Source organism: Budorcas taxicolor, chromosome 7 (assembly GCF_023091745.1).
Source record: "Budorcas taxicolor isolate Tak-1 chromosome 7, Takin1.1, whole genome shotgun sequence".
NCBI classification, from domain to species: domain Eukaryota; kingdom Metazoa; phylum Chordata; class Mammalia; order Artiodactyla; family Bovidae; genus Budorcas; species Budorcas taxicolor.
This window is the reverse complement of record NC_068916.1, coordinates 8,482,652-8,504,767: the sequence shown is the minus strand read 5'-3', so window position 1 is coordinate 8,504,767 and position 22,116 is coordinate 8,482,652. Positions and strand designations below refer to the sequence as shown.

Below are 22,116 nucleotides of genomic sequence, written 5' to 3'. Positions count from 1 at the left end.
ACAGCATGCCAGCCAGGAGCCCTGCAGACTCCAGCCCCACTCACTCTGGCTCAGGCACACACGAGGAGAAGGCAAACCCCACAGATCAAAGCCGGGCCAAGCATCAGAGCCCCGGCAAGATAAAATCTGAGGTCCCCACCATCACAACGTTGAGATTTTCCACTAAAAATATTTACTGAATTTTAAGACAAATTTGCTGAATGCATTGAAGGGAGCAGGATGAGGTTTGGTTCTGAACTGTTGAGAAAAGCTGAACAAATATTTACTATCATCCACCAGGCACCCCCACACCTGATGAGCTTGTCTCATTCTCTGCAAGGTGCTGAGGGTGGTCAGAGGTAGCGAGCCCAGGGGATGTGGCGTCACTGCCCCGTCAGAGGGAGAAGGCGAGAAGGGGAAAATGTTGCCACGCTTCTGGGGTCCTCAAAGGACAGATACCCTTAGGACTGAAAAACACACTTTTTAAGAGGTTTCTACAGAGGACTCCAAAGACATCCGTAAGAAACTTGGCAGGGGCTACTTTGGTTCCACAGCAAACATGGGGAGGGGGTACGTAACTTATCAATGAGTTTACAAACCATAAATCAGCCTTCACACAAAAATAATACAGCCTGGCAGGTCTCAAAGTTTGTGTTTTTTTTTTAAATTGTATTTGTTTTTTGATTTGCGCCTGCAACACTCTGCTGAATCAGCCATGTGCTGGCCTTACATGTCCCCTTGAGGGGCCTTGTGGGGTGCCTGGGGGGACAGGGAGATGCTAGGTGGGGCCGCAGTGGCCCAGCCTTGGTTCCTCCCTACAGAGCGGCGCCCGTACGGCCAGGACACCACCTCGGCACGCGCAGGGAGGTGCCGTGCCCACATTTAACAAAGTCCCCAGGGTGCCGCGCGGCGGGTCTGGAAAGGTGAGAAGGCACTCGTGTGCGCTGGAGTCAGGGGCGGGGGGCAGAGCCCACCGGGAGCCCTCCCAGTGTGGGGGCAGCGCAAAAGGCAGAGAGAGCCCGGAGTTGGGGGCCCGCCCGCCCCCGCGCTCCGGAGGGCTGGTCCCCACCACCCACTCACACACACACCCGCTGCTTCTCAGCTGACAGCGGCAGCAGCAGCGCGGTTGACTCAGTGCTTTGAATGCGAGGAGTGACGACCTGGGGGGCCACATTCACCCCGTCAGAAAAGCCAGCACCTCGTGGGGAACGTCTCCCTGGGCACCCCTCACCTTGCTATAGGTGAAACCAAGGGGCTGGGGGCAATACACGGGGCCTCTGCCGTGGGCGAGGGGGGCGCCAGGGCCAGGGTGGTAGCTGCTGTCTGTTCACACCTACACACAGATGCCAGACTGGGGAGTCCAGGCTCTTGCACCCCACCTCAAGGCCTTGCTATAAACACCCCCAGACCCCGGCAGGCTGAGTCCCGACTCCTCTGCTCCAGGACCCCCAAGTCTGGGCACTTGCACCCCGCTACACAACAGGTGGTAGGAGTGTCACCCAACTCCCACTCAACCCACCACGCGATTCTGGGTGCAGGAGGGTGGCCGCGGGCTAAGGTAGGCAAATGCTTCTATTTGCAAACTCGGCCGACTTTGCAAAACAGAAATTCACCCCAGAGAACAATTCATCTCCAGGCGTTTCACACCTTAAGCAGCTGAGAGGAAAGTGACTTTTTTCCCTTGGCCAGGAGCCGGCTCACAAGCACTGTGGTCAGGAGTCCTGCCCAGTCCCAGCATGGACGCTCCTGACAGGAGGTGGGGGCAGTGGGCAGCCCACGGGAAAAGGAGGGCTCCACCAGGCTGGGTGTCTGAGGTTCCCCTGGAGCTCCCCGACCCTGGAGCACCCCAACCCCGGCTAGCCGGCAACTGTCGCGTTTTTCCACATTCAAGCTAGCGGTGAACTGCATTTGTCCTGTTCTAGAACTATCACATGTACCCACTGAATTATCTCTCTGAAATCATCGTGGGAACGGAATTCAAGTAGTTAAGTTCAAGGCCGAGGTGCTAACCGCTACGGCTCAACTGGAGAAGCCATTTTCAGAGTGGATCCTGCACAATAAACAAGGGGTTGGGATCCACAGGGGCACTGCGTAACCACCCTGGTTTCACGCCACGCCGCCTGGCCTCACAGAGCCAGGCACACACCCCAGCTGGCGCCATGGAGGGGACCAGGGCTTCCTCTGCAGCCGGCTCCCGGGTGACAGCTCCCAGGATGGCCAAGCTGACCACCGGGCGAATGGGCCAGCCCCAGGGGCAGGCAGACACCAGAAAGGCACCCAGAAGAAAGATGCCGCCTTCTGTGACCCTGTTCTGTTACCGTGTGGGGTCAGTCACAGGTGTGGGAGGGGACTTGGGTTCTAGGGGAGAAATGATGATTTATTTATTTTTTTCAGAATCACTTGAATCAAACAGGACCCTAGTTATTAAATAGCATCCCGTTGTCTGGTGTGGGTTGGAAGGATACTGAGAAGGGGGAGGGGGCAGAAAGATACCACCGGAGTGTGCGTGGCTTTATTCTGCAGGTGAAAAGGTCATTAGCTGTAATAATAATTAAACTGGGGAGAGGTTAAAGGTGACTGGCTGGTTAGCGGTGAAGGCACGCTAGCTGGTGTCACCCAGGCACTGCAGGAACCGCAATGTGGGGCTGCACTTACAGGAAGTGGCAAGGGTGGGGCCCGGGGCACAGGATCCCGCTATCTGTCGCCGCAGGCGCGAGGGCCCAATCACTGACACCCACACAGCCATTTCCTGCACTTGAAAAAAAAAATCTGTTTCTCCCTTTGCAAATCAACAACTTTTACCTAGAAACTCTTCGGCGGCGAGTTCTGACTGATCTTGATCTCCGGTCCGTTGCAGAGAGCACATCGCTGTTTACCTGGGGGAGGTGTACCAGCGCTAATTCTAACTGACAGGTTTCGGCGGCTGCCGGAGCGGTCTGTTTTGCATCTGCCTAGAAGAAACCGAGTCTCTACCCAAACAGACACCTGCTCCTTACTGCATACCTTGATAGACCTTTCTAGAAAAGACCTCTGGGCTCAGAGAACTCAGTGCCAACTCCAGAGTGCCATGCACTGCCCCAGAGGGTAATTCTCAAAGGTTGTCGAGCAAAGCTTTCTGGCCTGGGTCAGGGCAGATGGCCGGCCCAAGGGCTGCTCCAGTCACATGCCCTGGATGCCAGAACTCTTTCCCAGAGAACCCTGGTGAGGCTCCCAGCCAGCGGGATCCCCACCTTGACTGCACAGGCTGACGCTGTGTGTAGATCGCATGTCAACTAATCTTTCATCAAACTTAAAGATGCAACCAAAACTCAGCTCCCACAGGCTGTGAACACTGCAGCCTCTGGGGCACAAAGGCTGGCACCCCCAAAGCCAGGTGTTAACTCAGACCCAAACATCCACCTGGTCCCACACGAGTGACGACAGCTGAGCTTTGCCAGAAAGGACCCTGGAGCCCTCTTTGAAGTTCAACTACCCACGCTATTTTTTTTCAGCTGCAAAGATATCTGCTAAACTGCCAACTCATGGGGGAAAAGGATCCCTTGAGAACTCCCTGTATGCATATGACGGCCTCGGGCCCAGCCTCCGTCTTTCCCTGGGGAAGGAGGACCCTGAGTCCTGGTCCCTGCACCCCAGGGCCGGGTCGGTGGGTACACACCACACTCACAGCAATGCTCATCAGCTGTGCAAGGCACTCACCAGAAAGGCCACACGCTAGGCTACAGCTGCGCCCGAGCTCAGGCACGGAAACTGAGGCTCGGCAAGGTTAAGACACTTGCCCAGAGCCCCTCCGGGAGACGGAAGCAGCCAGAACGTGCAACCAGTCTGATCAAGCCGGGGTCAGACTCGCCTGTCCTGGCCTTACACGTCAGAGCTGACTCCAGACACAAAGACCTGGTGGGGTTCCATAAAGCTCTGGGTCCCCTCCAGGCGAGCCTCAAGTGGGAGTGTGGTCAATCAGACCCATTTCTCATACAGAATGGCGAAGGTGAGCCCACTCCTTCCTCATGGTTTCTGGAGTGTGGATATGAAGCTGTGTTATGTAAGAAAAGCCACGATCACCCAGCAGGCTGGACTGTTTGCTCACCTACCTCCGTGGAGGAGGGGGGTCATGGCTCCGCCGCCAGAGCCACCCGGCCCTGGGAGCAGGGGACCCGCCTCAGCCCCTCCCTGCTCACCCTCCCAGGACCAACACCCCCCACACGTCAGGTGGCCCTTGAGCATGACAACGCAGCACGTTTACATGCTGGCCACGTGGCCCCTCCAAGCAGGAAAGGGCCGGATGAGCAAGAAGCGCAGAAAAGCACGCGCCGTGACACCCGCACTCGCCAACTGCTGGACTCTGATTCCTCACAAAGACAACCACCACCACCCATGGACATCCCCTTGGCTACTTCCCATCTCAGGAACCAAGAAAGCGAGAGCTGAGCCTGATGCTTCCATAACAAACATTCCAAGCGGGATTTTCTCTGACTCTCATCTGCTGACTTGTCTTGCTAATATATTAGCAGACAACGGCCAGGAGGCTCCAGTTGATGAGGCCTTGCTCCCTGTGATGTAGACGGGGGAGAAGAGGGCCGTGCACACGGCTAGGCTCCAATCCCTCGATCGGGGAAGCAGCCTGGAGAGGACAAGTCCATGCCCGCCACCAACATCTACCCTGCTCAGTGACGCCCGCTGGGTCAGGTGGCCTTTGCAGGAGCATCGACACGGCTGGTAGTCTCCGGTTGTTACAGGTTAGTGCGGAATCACAGAAGCACCACTGAAGTGCTCTCACAGCACCCGCCACACAGCGTGTACCTACCACCCAGCAACGTGTACAGCACAGGGGTTTCCTGTTCAGCCACTGCTTCTAGGTAAGAGAATCAGACGAAAGATGTTTAGGCCTCCATGCGGGCACAGTGTGGCCACTTACAGGTTAAGCACTGCACACAGGCTGACTGTTATCCAGAGCACCCAAAGCTCATGGCGTGGTTCTCAATACAGCTTGGGGGCGTGGGGGAGTGGGAGGCCTGGGAGGGGGGTGGGGGTCACCGGGTGTAGGGCTGGCCCTGCTGCCCCCCCTTGCTGTGTGACTTCGGCACCCATGTGAACCTCTCTCACTTCCCTCTCCAGTTCTGATAAGACGGCATCATAGTGCCTGTCTGGTCTTGAGGGTCTTGCCAGAATCTGGCAGGCTTATAGTTGTGACCTTGCACCCTGAGGGTTGTGATGTGAAGAGGATACTTGGGGCACCCAGCCCCTTGCCAGCCGTGGCTCAGCAAGTGTGCAGCAGGCCAAAGCCATGACGAGCAGAGGCGGCCTGAGACCCCCAGGTTACACGCCCAGGCTTCCCCCAGCACGGACAGGGCTCAGAGAAGCCTGCGCCCTGAAGCCAGCCCCCAGGAGCTGAGCCGCGCCTCCAGCAGGCTCTGTTTCCCAAGGTCAGGGCACACTGAGAGCAGAAGCCGCGGTGGGTGGGGAGGCTCACTGAGGGAGACACAAGGGGAGGTGCCAGCCGAGGGCGACTTCAAAGGCACCCCCGCGCTGGTTCAGGGAAGGGGAGGAGGCTGAGATGCATGTTTCCAAGAAACCCTGAGAATGAAGCTCGGCGCCTGCCGCAGCCAGCAAGGGGGGCAGCTCTTCCACAAGGCCCAACAGACGCCGAGCTGCCGGGCGTGTGTGCGCGTGTGTGCGTGTACATTCACATGTGCAGTGTGTGTGCAGGGGCGTGCAAGCACTGTGTGAGAGCACGTGCATGCATGCGTGCAGCGTGTCACTGGGTGCACAGGTTTGCTATAGCTCCCGTCTTTCTGATAGAGAAGGCCCAACGCCACTGAATCAGGTGACCAGCCAGTGTCCCCCGAGGATCACAGCCTCTAAGGTGTAAGCGGCCTCTTGCAGACACAGGGAATTCCTTCATAGTTCTCACTTCCCCCTCAACTCCCCACCCCATTTCAGGGTAAACGCCTTTGAAGCATGGTTTATAGAAAATGTCATAAATTCACCCCACCCACTGGGCATGCTTTCTCTCGTGTCCCATCCACAAGGAGGCCAAACTGGGCACTGTGGGCAGAGGGCCTGTCCTCCTGAGACAAGGCCCTGCCAGCCGGTGACGGGAGGGGAGAGGGTGCATTTTTAAATAGCTTCCCCTCTGGGTGGTTCTAGTGACAGGTGTAGGGAGACTGGCCATCCTTGAGCTGATGAGCCCCCATAACTAGTGACCTCAGGGTGCAGAGGGGGCCTCCACCCTTGCCCAGCCACAAGGCGGAGGCCCTGGGGGCTGACTGGGGGGGCCAGGCGCGCTCAGGTGGGAAGGAGAGAGTCACCCTCTAACAGAAAGGACCAGAAAAGGAAGGCCGTGAACAGAAGGCACGACCGCAACGCATGGCTCTTCTATGATGCTACAGTCCAGGGACAGCACAGGGGATTCTGCTAGGGAACCAGAGCAGACCACGAAGGGGGAGTAGACTAATGACTGGGAACCTGCAGTGAGTCCTTCCGCCACTGGGAGCAACAGCTTCCTGCTTTTAAGTCTGATAACCTGGCCTGTTGAACTATCACCATCACCCAAGAGAGGTACCTCGCACGAGCTAACCATCCTCGGCACCCTCAGAGAGCCTCAATCCTGCGAGAAGCCAGCAACATCCCATAACCAGGAGAAGGAAGGGCTGCAGGAAGCCCCCGGTTCGGAGCTACCTGCCTAGATGCTGGGGCAGGAGCAGAGGGCAAGGGAGCCCCAAGCCATGTGACTCCTCTCATGTCAAACATGACCATGGAAGGGCCCCACCCCTCCCCAAGTCCTGAACCAATCTGTGGAGGCACAGGATGGGTGAAGTGACTTCAGCCACTGCTTCCGCCACCCCCAGCCCTGGGCCCTCCCTGAGCCAACCTGGGAAAGAGCTCGGGAGGGGTGGGGAGGTTGGAGGGGCCATGAATACATGCTGAGCCAGGGGCCACACAGCAGCTCTGCCAACCGCCAGGAGGGTTATTAGCCCCCGGCCTCTGAAGACCACCCTGGAGCCCCACACAGAGCCCAGGGGCCCACAGGACGAGGCGAGGGCAGGAAGGACCAGAGGTGCTTCCAGGCACACGGGGTGCGCAGAGCCACGTAACGGGCAGAGGGGAGCCCCTCTGGCTCCGAACACGGACCCTCTGGGCTGGTGAGCGGAGAGAGGCCCACTGTCCCCCGCCGCCCGGCGACGGTGGGCAGGTGGCTGCAAGAGAAGGAAGCGTACTGACCGCTCGGCGGTTTAGGCCGCGGAGGAGCAGGTTTCTTCGGAGGCACAGCGGGAGTGTCCTGTTTACTTTTAAAAGGGTCATCTGAGAATCCTGCCCCTCCAAAGGAGGAGGTGAAAGGCCCAGAAGTTGGGGGCTGCAAGAGAGGACACGAAAAGAGAGGCAGAAACAGTCATTAACACGGAGGCAGGGACGCCCACCGAGCCCGCCACGCTGTGCGGCACGGTCCCCGCTCGGCCGGGGGCTGCTCACCAGCCCCCCGCTTTCCTCCACCCTCGAGAGACAGGGTCCTCTGGCCCACGAGGGGCAGCTGGCAGACACACGGAGCAGGCGGGAACACCCAGCGCCTCGGGGGGCTTATGTCATGCGGCAGGGCATGGAGGTGGGGAGCTGTTCCCTGCCACCCGCCAGGGGATATCGGAGCTTCCTGCTCACACTTCAGAGACGCCACCCCCTCTCCCTTCGGTCAGTGTCAGCCACTCGGTCAGAGAGGCACCAGACCCGCTCTGTGCCGCTGAGCTGCCCCCCCAGGGACTCAAGCCAGAGCCCACCCCACCCACATTGGCACAGCCACCGCCACCTCCGATGGGCTCTTGTTGCCTCTGGCCTGGACCCTCCACTAGCTTCCTCCAGCCCTAGCCTCACCCGCGCCCCGCTCCCCGCCGACATCCACCATCTCACACCCAAATCAGACCACGTCACACCCGCCACAAAGAGACGCCTGGAGGGACAGGTGGGCAGGAAGGCAGGCGGGAAGGTAAACATGGCAGGCGGGCAGGGAGGCAGGTGGATGGGCAGGCAGCAGTGCAGCCAGGCCCTGAAGCTTAAAGGCAACTCCCGGTACTCCTCAAGGCACACAGGGCCTTCCTCATAGCCCCCAGCCCCCTTACTGTGCAATGCTTTGGCCTCAGCCCTGCAGTGGACCCAACCCTCTCTTGGCAATTCTCTGATGCCTGGAGCCCCGGGTGCCCCATCCCTAGGCCTCCATACACACAGGGTCCCTGACTGGGGGCGCTCAGCCCTTCCCGTCCACCCTGAGCCCCTGTTCCTTCTCAGAGATGGGCTGGAGCTCACCGCCGCCCCCAGACCCCTCCGTGCCACCCCTTCCTAGACCAGCTCAGACATCCTAGGGGGAGCTGACAGGACATAGCTTACCACGCCAGGGTCAGGCACCCAGGACCCTCCTGTCTTAACTGAGTGGCCTGAAAGGCAAGAGGCACCGATAGGGCACACACCTGGCCGCGGCAGGCAAGGACTCGTCCATACGAGCACCCGCTCCTGGAGCCCCAGCATGGCGCTGGGCATGCCAAACCTCCACTGACGGATGAATGAGCGCAGAGGACCAGAGGCGCCCCAAAGGGAGACTGCTTTCTCTATGGGTGGGGGATCGTGTTCCCTCACACAGAAAAGAACTAGGGAAAAGTAGAGAGCAGATTCAGAGCTGTTGGACACAGAGGGAAGTAGTGGACACTGGAGTGAAAATGCTGATATGATCCTCAGAAGAGCAAAGGAGAGGGGATGCACAGGGGTCAGGGGGGACTGTGCATGGTGGGCGTGGAGCAGGCGTGAGGGGGGGCACGTGCAATGCTCTCCCCAGTGCGGGTCGGGGGGCTGGTCGAGCGACAGCAGAGCCCACTCTAGGGACTTCCTTAGGCACCTGGTTCCCACGCGTGGATGGAACAGTGGGGAGAAGGGCGGGCATCAGTCACGGGGTTATGGTCATGGGGACACGGATGCAGCCACCCTGTCCCTGGTACCTAGTCCCAGATACTCGTCTCGGGTGGGAGAGAGGCGGCTGGTCCACAGAGATAAGGAGGGGGCCGGGAGAGGGCGGTGGCACCCTCAGCCAAGACCGCTGGGCACCCCAGTTCCTCCCCCAGAACCTCAGAGGGCCCTCAGAGGGCCCCCAGGGTAGGAGACGTCCACTCTGTGCTGGCCTCGCCACATCGTCCCACCGGCCTGGGGACAGAGTCCTCTGGCCACCCCTTCCATCTCACAGGCAGGGAAGCTGAGGAACTGCGAGGAGACATGGCCTGCTGACAACACAGCCCCTCAGGGGGGGACCTGGAGGCCCCGCTCCCGGCTCCGCGCCTCTGTTTCCTCTTCTGTGAGATGACCATCATGCCTGGCCCGCGCTCGCAGGGCTGGGCGAGAAGTCGAAAGGGAATGCATAAGCGGCTCCACCCGGCGCCCAAACCACATCAGCAGAGACAGCGCAAGCAGCATCCTGCTGAGAATGTGGACGTGACTCGGACTCCCCTGGATGCCCGCAAGAGTCTGCAAATGCCCGCTGGCCACCGACACTGTGTTTCTGCTGCTTCCTGTCATCCACAGAGCCCTTCCCAGACTGAGCGAGCCAGAGAGCCAAGGTGCAGCGTGGACCTGCAGCTCAGCTTTAAAGTGAGCGGTTGGGGTCTGCTGTTCGGGAAAGAAGACGGAGCAGCCGCTGAGGAGGTGGACAGCGCGCAGCTGCTTCTGCTTTTGCTGTTCCCAGGACACGCCCTGGGTTGACAGCTCTCTCCACGCTTGCCACAACCTTAGACGGGCAGGCGAGAACCAAAATCAATTTCTTGGCAAACAGGGGGCATGACCAGCTCCCTAGGCCCCTGCGTGGACCCGTTCTTGTCCTGGGAGCTGGGTATGCGCCAGCTCTGGGGAAGGGGTGCAGAGGGACACCTGGGAGCCTCTGGGTGCGGACCCCCCGCCCCCACCCCCAGAGCTGCATGGCGCACGGTGAGGCCCTCGTCCACCCGGCCTGTGCACCGCACCCCGGAGCGCAAGCTGCACTGAGCCTCCCGGCTGGCTGGGCACACCGTGGGCCAAGCCGACCCTCCGCCCCCTCATCTATCTAAACCCACTGCGTGGCTGGTGGACGCGCTCCAGGGAGAAAGAGTTCGCCCACAGCAGGGAGTTTTACCACTTCTGACACCAAAAAGCCTGCGTCATTTCCGAATCCTGACTTTCATGACTTGAAGTTTTCCAAGAAGCCTCCTCTGGGACCTGACTCGTTCCTACTCAGGCTGTAGCTTCAGGGAAAGTTGCTATTTTTAGAAGGGTTTCAGTAAAGCCGGTAGGGGCTCTCTGGCTGGGCTATAGTGAAGTGTGCTCCAAAAAAAGAAAAAAAGAAAAACACACAGACAGCAAAGCTACTATACAAGACACAGCTCTAAAAGGTTTACAGTTCAAAAAATTGACTTAAAAAAATGACCCTCAACTTAAAAAAAAAAAAAAAAGCCCTAAATAGAAATGCATGCTTGAAAAACAACTGAAAATGGGCTGACAAAGGGCAGTCAAGTATTTCATAGCTGGCTTTTTAAAAAAATCCCAGGGTAGGAGGGGTGAAATAATTAAGTTGGAGTCTTGTTTTTATTCTCAGATGCTCTGAGATCTATTTTGGGGAAAGTGTTCTTAACGCAAGGTAATACTGCCTAGAAAAATCACCTCAGGTACGAGGGGACCTCAACTAAGGGTGCAAGCCTGGAGACACTCCCAGAGGAATCCAGGGAATCAGACTGCTGGTTGATCTCCTCCAGCACTGCCGGGCAGAGAGGGGCACACTCCAGCTTTGGGTGAAGTTAAGGAAGGGTGCCAGCCTGCATGGCCTCCCCACCCCACTCAGGTGGAGAAAAGACAGCGATGTTCAAAACACACACACACGCACACACCCCAAGCAGTTAAAAAAAACACCTTCTTGCCACTTTACTTTCATTTCCTTCGGCATTTTATTTATACACACAATGTTGTTCTTGAAAAACAGAAAGGGAACCAAAAGGGAAAAACAGAGACCTATGAGGTTAGGGCGCTGAACTGAGCTGGGCAAGCGACATGAGATCAGGAGCTGATGGGATCGTGGAAACAAAACAATGGAGAACTGGACAAACTTTCCACGGCCCCAGCCAGCCCTGTCCCGCCCAGTGCCACCAACAGGAAGGGGCGCTGGCTCTGAAGTCACAAGTGCACGTGTGTGTGGCCTGATCCGGGACACGAGATCAAGGAGAGGGAAAGCGGAATAAAAGAGGGAAAATGCACCTGTAGGTTAGAACGGGCGCCAAGAGGGAAGGGCCAGGCTCTGAACTGCCTGCCTGAGGGTCGCCTCTGCAGCTAGCAGAGACACAGGCGGGTGCTGCCTGGAGGCAGCGGCCCGGGTCCCGCCAGGCGGCCACTCCACACAGCCTCCAATGCTCCCTGATACAGAGGGCTTGGCTCACGCCTCGTCCTTGTCCCCTGGTCCCAGCTCGGGGGCACTGCTCGCCCTCGTTCCCCTGCCTCTGGGGGAGAGGGCCCACTCGTGCTGGCTTGAGAACAGAGCGTGAGCCCCTTCCCTGGAGACTGCCGCCCCCGTGTGGCAGAGGTTTCTTCATTTCAGGGGACAGTTTCCCGCCCGCTAAGCAGGGACAGAAGCCAGGGACACGCAGTTCCACCCGGGGAGTGCATGTAACAGCCACACAGCCACAGGTGGACACGAAGGCACATCTCGGGCTCTGGTCCCTTCTGGCCGATCCCAGACCACCAGTGTCCCAGTTCCCACAGGACGGTGACTCCCTCCAGGCACGGGAAGGAGACAGGACGCAAAGCCCGGCACCCCCAGGCTCCCTCCCACGGCAGCCAAGGGGCAAACAGATGCTCTGCCTCCAGCCAGGACTTAGATTTGCTACCTCGACAGTTTACACTCACGCGCTTCTCTGAAAACCTGAACAAAACCTCAAACGTTTCTTGGAAGCCACATGCCACAATCACACATCGCTAACCACAAGCGCTCAGCACCCAGACAGCCGTGCGCCCCTCGGGCTGAGTGAAGCAGGCGGGATGCCCCTGTGAGGAGCTGGCATGCGGGGTGCGAGGGGTGGGAGGTACGGGGCTCCAGGCTGTGGGTGCCTGCTCCCACACGCTCCAGGGTTCCTTCCCCAGCCACCCCCCCGCCCACCAACTAAGGGGCAAGACCAGGGACAGGAGCTGCATCTGCACGTGTTCGCCACGGAGCCCGGGCCACCTGGACCGAAGCAGGCGGCTGGAAAACACCCGAGGAATAAATGGAGAACACGGGGGCTTCAGCAGGCTGTGCTGCACCTGGTTCTGTATCCTTGAGGGGACCCCACCCTCCCGACGAGGCCACGACACACACACCGAACGCTTCCCTCAACTCCTGCTAACCCGGGCTCGCAGTCGAAACCAAGGGACACTAAAGGTTAGGACGGAGAACAGAAGCTGCCAATCCACTCCCCACAGCCGCCGTCTCCGACGCCTCAGCAGTTTCTTCTGGAATGTGCCTCAGGGTCACGGGCTCCTCCTCTCACTGCCCGCTCTGTTTCGGGCAGTCCCCACCGACGGACTTCTTGCCGTGCTGAAGACCTAGCTCTCCCGCCGCGCCTCCTTCGAGCCCCTCCCGACAGTGACCACACCGCCTCTGGGGCTGCATTTACAGTCAGTTCAGGTAATTATGGCCGCGCAGACACCGCCCAGGCCGAACAGGAGTGACTTATGGGCCTTCCTGAACAGCTCACGTTTCACCCGCGTATTTATTCACCGACTGAGCCCAGCCCTCACTTTCCACATTCTTCTCGGGTTCTACCCACAGGCAGCTCCAGACACATCTCCTGCGTGTGGGCCCGTGGCCCCCGGTTCTGGCCTCGCAGGCTGCACGCCAGGCCTGGCCCCCTGTGCTCAACACCTTCTTGCGTTGTTTGGCCATTGGGAGACTTTGTCACCTGAGGTCTGACGGCTGTGAGATACCAGTGAGGGCAGGAGGGAGGCCCTCGCGCCTGTGCCTGGGCGGGGGGCGGGGGGACTCAAGGCTCTGGTAGCGCCACTTGGAGGAAGGGAAATGCGTCCAGCCACAGCCATGGACACCTTCCAGACCCTGTCTGCACACTCACGACGTCAAGTGAGCATGCGTTTTGCATGTCAGAGCTCAACAGGTGCCAAGGAAATACATACGTGGCATGAAACAACTATGCCTGGCAGCCCAGGACAAGACCACGACCGCAGCACAAGGACACTGGCAGAGGGGCAGAGGCTCCACGCGAGAGCTTTACCTTGGACATCTGGCTGAAGTCGGCAAAGCCCTCCGCACTACTGAAGGACCCGCTTCCGAAGGGGTCTAAGGCTCCGAAGGGACCTGCAAGCAACACCAGGAGAGGCAGTTATCCCACACTCACGGAACACATCTCCCGCGGGCAAGCCCAAGTGCCGTCTCTCAGCTCTCCACAGCGCCAGAGCGGATCCAGGGTGGTCACGTCTGTGTGCGGGCTGGTGACTCTGGGTGCAGGTCCTCAACCAGGAGTCCCCACCGCCCCGCCCGGCCCACTCTGGCTTGTGGTTGGTGCAGCTCAGCCAGATGGTTTGCGGCGACATGAGCTGGGGGCACTCAGCCCTGTGGCTGGGCTGCCAGCCAGCATCGTTCACACTCACAGAAGGAGTGGCAAGCCCCCCATGGAAGGACAGACAGGGCCTGGTGCCTGTCCTGCTGGACCAGGAAAGGGGAGTGAGAGGGAGGGGACTGCCGCCCACATGGCTCACGTGGGGAGGTCATCTGTGGGTAGAGATTTCTGCCGAGCTTTTTCCTTTGGTGGGTGGTGTGATTTTCCTGGAGTAGCCCACAAGCCCACCTATGAAGTCAAGCTCTGTAACTAACAAGCCAAGATGCTAGGCAAGGCGGCAGTACCAACTGGGGCCTATTCCCACAGGCAAGGTGGGGTGGGCAGTCCGCAAATGCTCCCCTCCCTTAGAGGCACACCTAAGGGTTTATGCTGTGAAGGGAGGGTCCCTCAAACCCAGCGCCCATAGCACAAACCTCAACAGAACTTTGGATTTATTTAGGAAAAAAAGCCAAACATACAAACCAAACATTCATAAGGAAGACTGAGTAAAAAGTAACTAATATGTTAGTGTTATTACTGAATTAATCCCTACAGCCAAGCTTCCTTCCCAGCAGATGCCAGCTCCCGCTCAGGAAGACGAGGGCCATGGCATGGGCCACACTGCCTCGGGTGAGGATCTGGGTGCTACTTACTAACGACACAAACGCTGAGGACATGCCAGCTTTGGAAACAGGTGGGCCATTCTCCTGCCCAGGGACGAGTGAGAAGTAAAAGCAGCCATTGGTCTCACCTGATCCTTTGGAGGAGACACTGGAGGACGAGAAAGGATCGCTGGATTCAAAGGGGTCGAGCTGAGTGAAAAGGAGAGGAGAGAGTAAAAAGCAGTTCCTGTGCCCATCACCCATTCATTCAGCCACAAATTCTCTGGACATCTGTCCCAGCCATGGGGAGGACACAGCAATTTAAACCAAATCCTGGCATAGTCCAGCAGACCAACCCCTCCTGCATGTAATACCAACAAATACTCTGGACCGGGAAAGAAAAAAAAAAAAGCAATCACCTGCAGACCTAGGAAGTGAGTCAAAGCAGCAAGACTTTGGAAGAGAACTGAAATCTGGCAGCAAAAAAACAGTACAAGGCTGAATTTTCCAGGTTTTGTTTTATCTTGGCCCACTGCTCAGCTTGTGGGATCTCAGTTCCCTGACCAGGGACTGAACCCCGGCTGCGGCCGTGAAAATACTGAATCCTAACCACCAGACCACCAGGGAACTTCCAGGTTTTCCGTCTTGATAGCTACGGTCTGAGAATATTGAGAGGCTATGGATTCCAAAAGAAAACTCACTGTCTTTCTGCACTGAAGCTCAGAGGCGGGAATCCCAGGACAGCCACAGCCACGAAAAAGGGATGTGGCCCAGCAAAAAAACAAAAAGCCCGGTGGAGAACTAAGCTGTCTTCATACCTGCAAATGAGGCAGGCTGTTTTTGTTAAGACTGTTGGAATTTACTAACCATAATTACAATATATAATCCAAAGAACGTTAAGTAACATCCTTATCATGTTTATCAACTGTTCTCTTATGAAGATCTATTGTGTTGACTAATTGAACAATAATTCAAGTAGAGTGTCCCAGAAAGAAACCCGCTTGCACTCGCTCTTTGGAGTCTGGCTGGCGGCACTGAGTACTGCCAGCAGCCCCGACGTGCCCTGACTTCGTGTCCTGCTTTAGAGGCCTTGTCTTCTGCACGTGGCTTCGTCCCCAGGTGGCTGCAAACAACTTGGGGCTGTTTTATTGGGGAGTTGTTTGGCCAGGGCCTTTGGAACAGCAGTGCCCCGGTGAAGTGCCAGACGCTATTTGTTTAAGAAGGAACTCTTCTTTTTTTTTTTTTAACAATAATATCCTTTCAGAAATTTCTAACTACTTTGTAACTGCATGACTTAACATGGTGATAAAACAGTTATTAAAAGACTATTTTTTCCAAAGCTTAAAAAAAAGAGGAGGGGGGATGTGGGGTCTAGAAAGGAAAGGCAGAGAATGGGAGTCCCAAATTCCATGATAAGCTGTGCCCAGGTCTCAGGCTGACCCCTACACTGTGTGTGGGTGGGCAGACTCAGTGCAGCCTACAGCTAAGGCCACAGGAATGAAACCGCAGGCCAGAGAGAGACTACGGTGTGAGTCTCACCAGTTAGTTGCCTGCTGAAACAAAACCACCCACACTCTTTGGAAGAGTACAACAGAATCAAGTCTCCACAACAGAGTACTCCCAATGCACAGGATATATCTCTAAGTTATTCAAAATACAGAGAACAAGAAAAATGTGGTCCTCAAGGGAAAAAGACAATCCGTGGAGATGATCTCAAGATGACCCAGATACTGGAATTCTCAGATGAGGATGACTTTACAGCAGCAGTGACTGGGCTTAATGAGATAAAGGAAAATACACTTCAGATGAACGACCAGATAGGAGATCTTAGTAGAGAAGTGGAAACTATACAGATGAAACATGGACATTCTAAAACTGTAAACTACCCAGAATAAAAGCTTCAGGAGATTAGCTAGCCAACAAAGGACAAAAGTGGAAGTGAAGTTGAAGATAAATCAAGAGAAATTACATACTCTGATGGAAAAGAAGAAAAACAGGGCCTCAGGGAACTTTGAGGATAATATTAACACCTGTGTAACTGGAATCCCACAAAGAGAGAGAGAGAAAATAAAAAAGAAAATTTTTTTCGAAAAAATAATGGCTGAAAACATACCAAATTTGGCGAAAGACCTAATTTATAGATGTAAGAACTTCAGCAAACCCCAAGCGTCATAAATAAAAAGAAAACTATATCCAGACCCTACACAAACTACTGAAAAGCAAAGATAAAGAGAGGTTTTCTAAAACAGCCAGAGAAAGGAACATGTCACATGCAGGGAACAGCTATCTGAAAGGCTGGTGACTTTTCATTAAGAGCAACAGAGACTAGAGGATATTGGACAACACCCTACAAGTGCCAAAGGGAAAAACGATGCTGGATCGGGCACAGATACACTCAAGGATGCCAACAAAGCAGCCCTGCGCCACAAGGGCTGAGGTGAGTTCTTCAGGCTGAAGGAAAACGATAATGGAAGGGAAACCAGATCTTGAGAAACGGATGAAGATCTTGAGAAACAGTGACTATATAGTGAAAACAACAACTACTTTTTCTCTTTAAAAGTGATCAGTTCAGTTTAGTTCGGTTGCTCAGTCGTGCCCGACTCTTTGCAACCCCATGGACTGCAGCACGGCAGGCTTCTCTGTCCATCACCAGCTCCCGGAGCTTGCTCAAACTCACGTCCATCGAGTCGGTGATGCCATCCAACCATCTCATCGTCTGTCTTCCCCTTCTCCTCCTGCCTTCTCTCTTTCTCAGCATCAGGGTCTTTTCAAATGAGTCAGTTCTTTGCATCAGGTAGCCAGAGTCTTGGAGTTTCGGTTTCAGCATCAGTCCTTCCAATGAATAAGCAGGACTGATTTCCTTTAGAACTGACTGGTTTAAAACTGACTGTAAAACTGGTTTAAAACTGATACACTGGATTAAAGCAAAAATTATAACACTGTCATAAGGCATTTAATATATTTAGACACGTACCTTCTTAGGACAACTATAACAGAGACACTGCTGTTTGGGGTGGGTGGACAAACGGATCGACATGATGGCGAGTTTTTTACACTTTACACTGTGTTGTCTGTTCATGTCCTTCAGCCGCTAACTTGGGTCCAACCTGCTGTGACCCCACAGACTGCAGCACGCCAGGCTCCTCTGTCCTTCACTATCTCCCAGAGTTTGCTCAGATTTATGTCCACTGAGTCTGTGATGCTCTCTAACCGTCTCATCCTATACCACCCCCTTCTCCTTTTGCCTTCAATCTTTCTTAGCATCAGGGTCTTTTCCAATGAGTCAGCTCTTCGCAACCTGTGTCCAAAGTACTGGAGCTTCAGGTTCAGCAAATGACATAGTATTAATTCCAAGTAGCCTACAAAAAGTTAAGTGTGAAAATGACAATCCCTAAAGCAACCTCTAAAAATAATTTAAAAAAAAAACAGTATAGTTAAAAGAGGCCAATAAATACTACAAAATGGAATCCCAGAAAACATGCAAATAACCCAAAAGAAGACAGACAGGAACAGACGAATAAAACACAGAGAATAAAAGGAAGCAAATAATAAAATAATACACTTGAATCTATACTGATCAGTTCAGTTCAGTCGCTCAGTCGTGTCTGATTCTGCGACCCCATGAATCGCAGCATGCCAGGCCTCCCTGTCCATCACCAACTCCCGGAGTCCACTCAGACTCACGTCCATTGAGTCGGTGATGCCATCCAGCCATCTCATCCTGGGTCATCCCCTTCTCCTCCTGCCCCCAATCCCTCCCAGCATCAGAGTCTTTTCCAATGAATCAACTCTTCTCATGAGGTGGCCAAAGTACTGGAGTTTCAGCTTCAGCATCATTCCTTCCAAAGAAATCCCAGGGCTGATCTCCTTCACAATGGACTGGTTGGATCTCCTTGCAGTCCAAGGGACCCTCAAGTCTTCTCCAACACCACAGTTCAAAAGCATCAATTCTTCGGTGCTCAGCTTTCTTCACGGTCCAACTCTCACATCCATACATGACCACAGGAAAAACCATAGCCTTGACTAGATGGACCTTAATCGGCAAAGTAACATCTGGGCTTTTGAATATGCTATCTAGGTTGGTCATAACTTTCCTTCCAAGGAGTAAGCGTCTTTTAATTTCATGGCTGCAATCATCATCTTCAGTGATTCTGGAGCCCCAAAAAATAAAGTCTGACACTGTTCCCACTGTTTCCCCATCTGTTCCCATGAAGTGATGGGACCGGATGCCATGATCTTCGTTTTCTGAATGTTGAGCCTTAAGCCAATTTTTTCACTCTCCTCTTTTACTTTCATCAAGAGGCTTTTTAGCTCCTCTTCACTTTCTGCCATAAGGGTGGTGTCATCTGCATATCTGAGGTTATTGATATTTCTTCCGGCAATCTTGATTCCAGCTTGTGCTTCCTCCAGCCCAGCGTTTCTCATGATGTACTCTGCATATAAGTTAAATAAGCAGGGTGACAATATACCACCTTGACGTACTCCTTTTCCTATGTGGAACCAGTCTGTTGTTCCATGTCCAGTTCTAACTGTTGCTTCCTGACCTGCATATAGGTTTCTCAAGAGGCAGGTCAGGTGGTCTGGTATTCCATCTCTTTCAGAATTTTCCCCAGTTTATTGTGATCCACACAGTCAAAGGCTTTGGCATAGTCAATAAAGCAGAAATAGATGTTTTTCTGGAACTCTCTTCCTTTTTCCATGATCCAGTGGATGTTTAATGCAATTATACTGATAATTGCATTAAGTGTGAATGGACTACATACTCCATTTAGAAGGCAGAGATTTCCAGACTGTATAGAAAAGCAAGGCCCAACTGTTGATACATGCTCAACACAAAAGACATCAACTTCAACTCCCAGATAGGTTGAAAGTAAGTGGATAAAAAAACATAAAGCATGCAAAGAGTAGGCATAAGAAAAATGAGGTGGCTATTTTAAAATGTGATAAAAACAGATTAAGACAAAGATTATCACCAGAGGAAAAATGGAACCCTTTTAAAGAAAAAAGGTCACTGCATCAGGACGATACAGCAAACATCACTATGTAGGCAACTGACAGCTTCAAAATACATGTAGCTAAACTTGACAGAATTAAGGGGGATATGGACAATGCCACAATCATAGGAGAAGATTTCAACACCTCAGCAACTGGCAGAGCTAACAAACACCTTAAGAATGGATGATCAGTCCTCTAATAGAACATAGTGGAAAAGAATAAGAAAAAGAATATATATGTGTGTGTGTAACTGAATCACTGTGGTGTACATTAGAAACTAACACAACATTATAAATCAACTAAACTTTTAATTAAAAAAAGGAAAGAGCGGGAATTCCCTGGCCACCCACTGGTTAGATCTTAGCACTTTCACTGATGTGACCCAGGTTCCATCCCTGGTTGGGGCACTAAGATCCCCCAAGCTACACGGGCGTGGCCCCCTTTTAAAAAATGGGGGAAAAAAAAATAGACCTTCAGAACAACCACCTTGACCTAGCTGGGATTTACAGAACATTATACCCAACAATGGCAAACAGATACTCTTCTCAACTATACCCTGTATGTTCACCAACAAAGACCATAAAACGAGTCTCAATAAACCTAAAAGGACTGAGAACATACAAGATATGTTATCTGATAACAATAAATCTAATTAGAAACCAATATTATAAAATACCTGGAGGGGGGCAGTGCTCCAAAATGAAACAACGCCCTTTAAGTAATCCACGGTTCAACAGAGCATTCACAAGGGAAATTGAAAAAAATCTCAGAATGAATGACAATGAAGATACAACATATCAAAATGTGTGGAATGCGCCTAAAGCAGTGCCTGAAGAGAACAGCGTGGGTGTGTTATAAAAATGGTTGCATTCATTTTTGGCTGTGCTGGGACTCCGCTGCTTCGCGGGCTTCCCTCTAGTTGTGGCGAATGGGGAGTATGCCCTCCTTGCAGCGTGCAGGCTTCTCGTTGCGGGGGCTTTCGCTCACGCTCAGTAGTTACGGTTCCTGGGCTCTAGGGCACAGGTTCAGTAGTTGCGGTGCACAGGCTCAGTTGCCTCGCGGCATGTGGGATCTCTCCAGACCGGGGATCAAACCCGTGTCTCCTGCAGTGGCGAGGTGGATTCTTTACCACTGAGCCACCAGGGAAGCCCAGAAATACACAGCATTAAAAACTTACACTAGAAAAAGAAGACCCAAGATTAATGACCTGAGGTTGGATCTTAAGAAGTTAGAAGGAGAAGAGCAAAGTAGGGAGAAGGGAATCATGAGCAGAGATCAGCGAAACAGGAAACAAACAGGAGAGGAAAGCAACACAACCAACAGCGGCTTGTGGAAAAGACGAGTAGCATCGATCAACACAGAGGTGAGAACACAGACCACCAACATCAGGAATGAAAGGGGGCCCTCACAACAGGTCGCAGAGACAGAAATGCTCCAGGTTAATCCTTGCCTTCAAGGAGCTCTGGGGCCAGTGCTACAGACCAGTAGGTCCATGGACAAGTGAAAAGCCAAGGCGTGGGTAACATGAGGACAGAGATGCAGCCTAGAGCATGCAGGCAAGCTACACATGGCCCTCACTTAGACACAAAATTCTCATGCCATCAAAAAGTTACTTTTCTGCTTTTTAAGTCCTCACTGACACCAATTTATACCAGTCTGTTGGGCCTAATGTACAAAACACAGGGCTTACTACTTGTTGGGGGGTGGGGAGCACACTCAGTGTGGCAGGCTGTGTGTCTGGACTTCCTCCTGCCACGGCAGGGACCCCCTGGGGCAGGCTGATGCCAATGTCGCCATCTGCACTGGGCACTCAGAGGCAGCAGGGCAGACCTGTGGGCATGTGCGGCGCTGTTTTGTTTGTTGGGGGATGCAGTGGCCAAGCAGAGAACCCAGCCAGTGGGCCTGAAACTAAAGTAAAGGGGCACCGAAAGGGATGGAGGGGTGACAGCTGTTCAGGACACCGAACACCCTGATGTGGCTCACCGGACTGCTGGACGTGACACCTGGCTTCACAGGGCAAGCCTCCACAGGGACCAGCAGGGACGGTCACCGTGCCATCCAGGAAGGAGGCTGGGCCTTCTCGCCAGCTCCCAGGCAACGGCCCGGCCTCTGGTGGCTCTCCCCGGCCAGGCCTAGCAAGCTCAGTCTGAGAGAGGGAGGCCCTGACTTGGTCCATGCAGGTGGGAAGGGCTGCCTTCATACACGGAGAGCCCACAGACAGGCAGCACTGGAAAAGTGGCCCTCCCGAGGTCACTCACCTTTGACGGTAAGGAAGGGTTTTTTGTGAACGGGTCTGAGGTAAACGGGTCGCTCTTTGTCTGCTTCTTAAAGAAGTCATCAGGGGTGGAGCCACGGAATGGGTCGCTTTCTTTGAAAGGATCCCCACCAAATGGATCTGGAAGGTGTTTTGGAAAGAGAAGAAAAAAAATGCCCCATGAATAAACGCTATGCTTAGTGAGAGAATACTCACCAAAAAAAAAAAAAAAAAAACCACCCCGATTAACTGACACCACTTGCGTGAAATTCTAGAAAATGGAAAAACCATAGTGGCAGAAAGCCAGTCAGTGGCTGCCAGAGATCTGGGGGCACAGGTCTGGAGGAGCAGGAGGGGACCTTTAGGGACAGTGCAGATGCCCTCTCATCTGGCTACACACACGCTGAAATGCATCTGGCTCCACACTCAAGATGGGTGAGTTCTGTGGTGTGTTCATTACACCTCTCAATAAAATCAGCAGAAACAAACAATGCGGGTAAGTCCATAGGACAGAAAGCAGACTGGCGGCTGCCAGGGGCTGCGTGGGGGGAGCTGGCAGCCGCAGCCTCCTTCCGGGGTGACAGAGACGTTCTGGAACTACATGGGGGTGGAGTGCGCAGCACAGGCCGGCGGCGTGTGGGCTTTAAGATGCTAACCTGTGCCGTGCACATTTGTTAGGCTTGTGTCACACGAATTCCACCTCAAGAGAAACAAA

At 54.1% G+C, this 22,116-nt stretch overlaps 1 protein-coding gene across 8 annotated transcripts in view; it reads right to left on the bottom strand.

The window, feature by feature from the left end:
* The window catches only part of EPS15L1 (epidermal growth factor receptor pathway substrate 15 like 1), a 94,238-nt gene that overhangs the window by 13,236 nt on the left and 58,886 nt on the right, over nucleotides 1–22,116 (bottom strand). For 4 of the 8 annotated variants that reach the window (XM_052642633.1, XM_052642637.1, XM_052642635.1 and 1 more), the window contains exons 19-23: nucleotides 21,406–21,542; nucleotides 14,302–14,362; nucleotides 13,227–13,309; nucleotides 7,198–7,330; nucleotides 4,781–4,828 (exon numbers count right to left, since the gene is read on the bottom strand). In XM_052642633.1, coding sequence (XP_052498593.1) covers nucleotides 4,781–4,828; nucleotides 7,198–7,330; nucleotides 13,227–13,309; nucleotides 14,302–14,362; nucleotides 21,406–21,542 — 462 coding nt within the window. The remainder of the gene's footprint in view (nucleotides 1–4,780; nucleotides 4,829–7,197; nucleotides 7,331–13,226; nucleotides 13,310–14,301; nucleotides 14,363–21,405; nucleotides 21,543–22,116) is intronic. The other 4 variants (XM_052642634.1, XM_052642639.1, XM_052642636.1 and 1 more) reach the window with 3 other exon arrangements.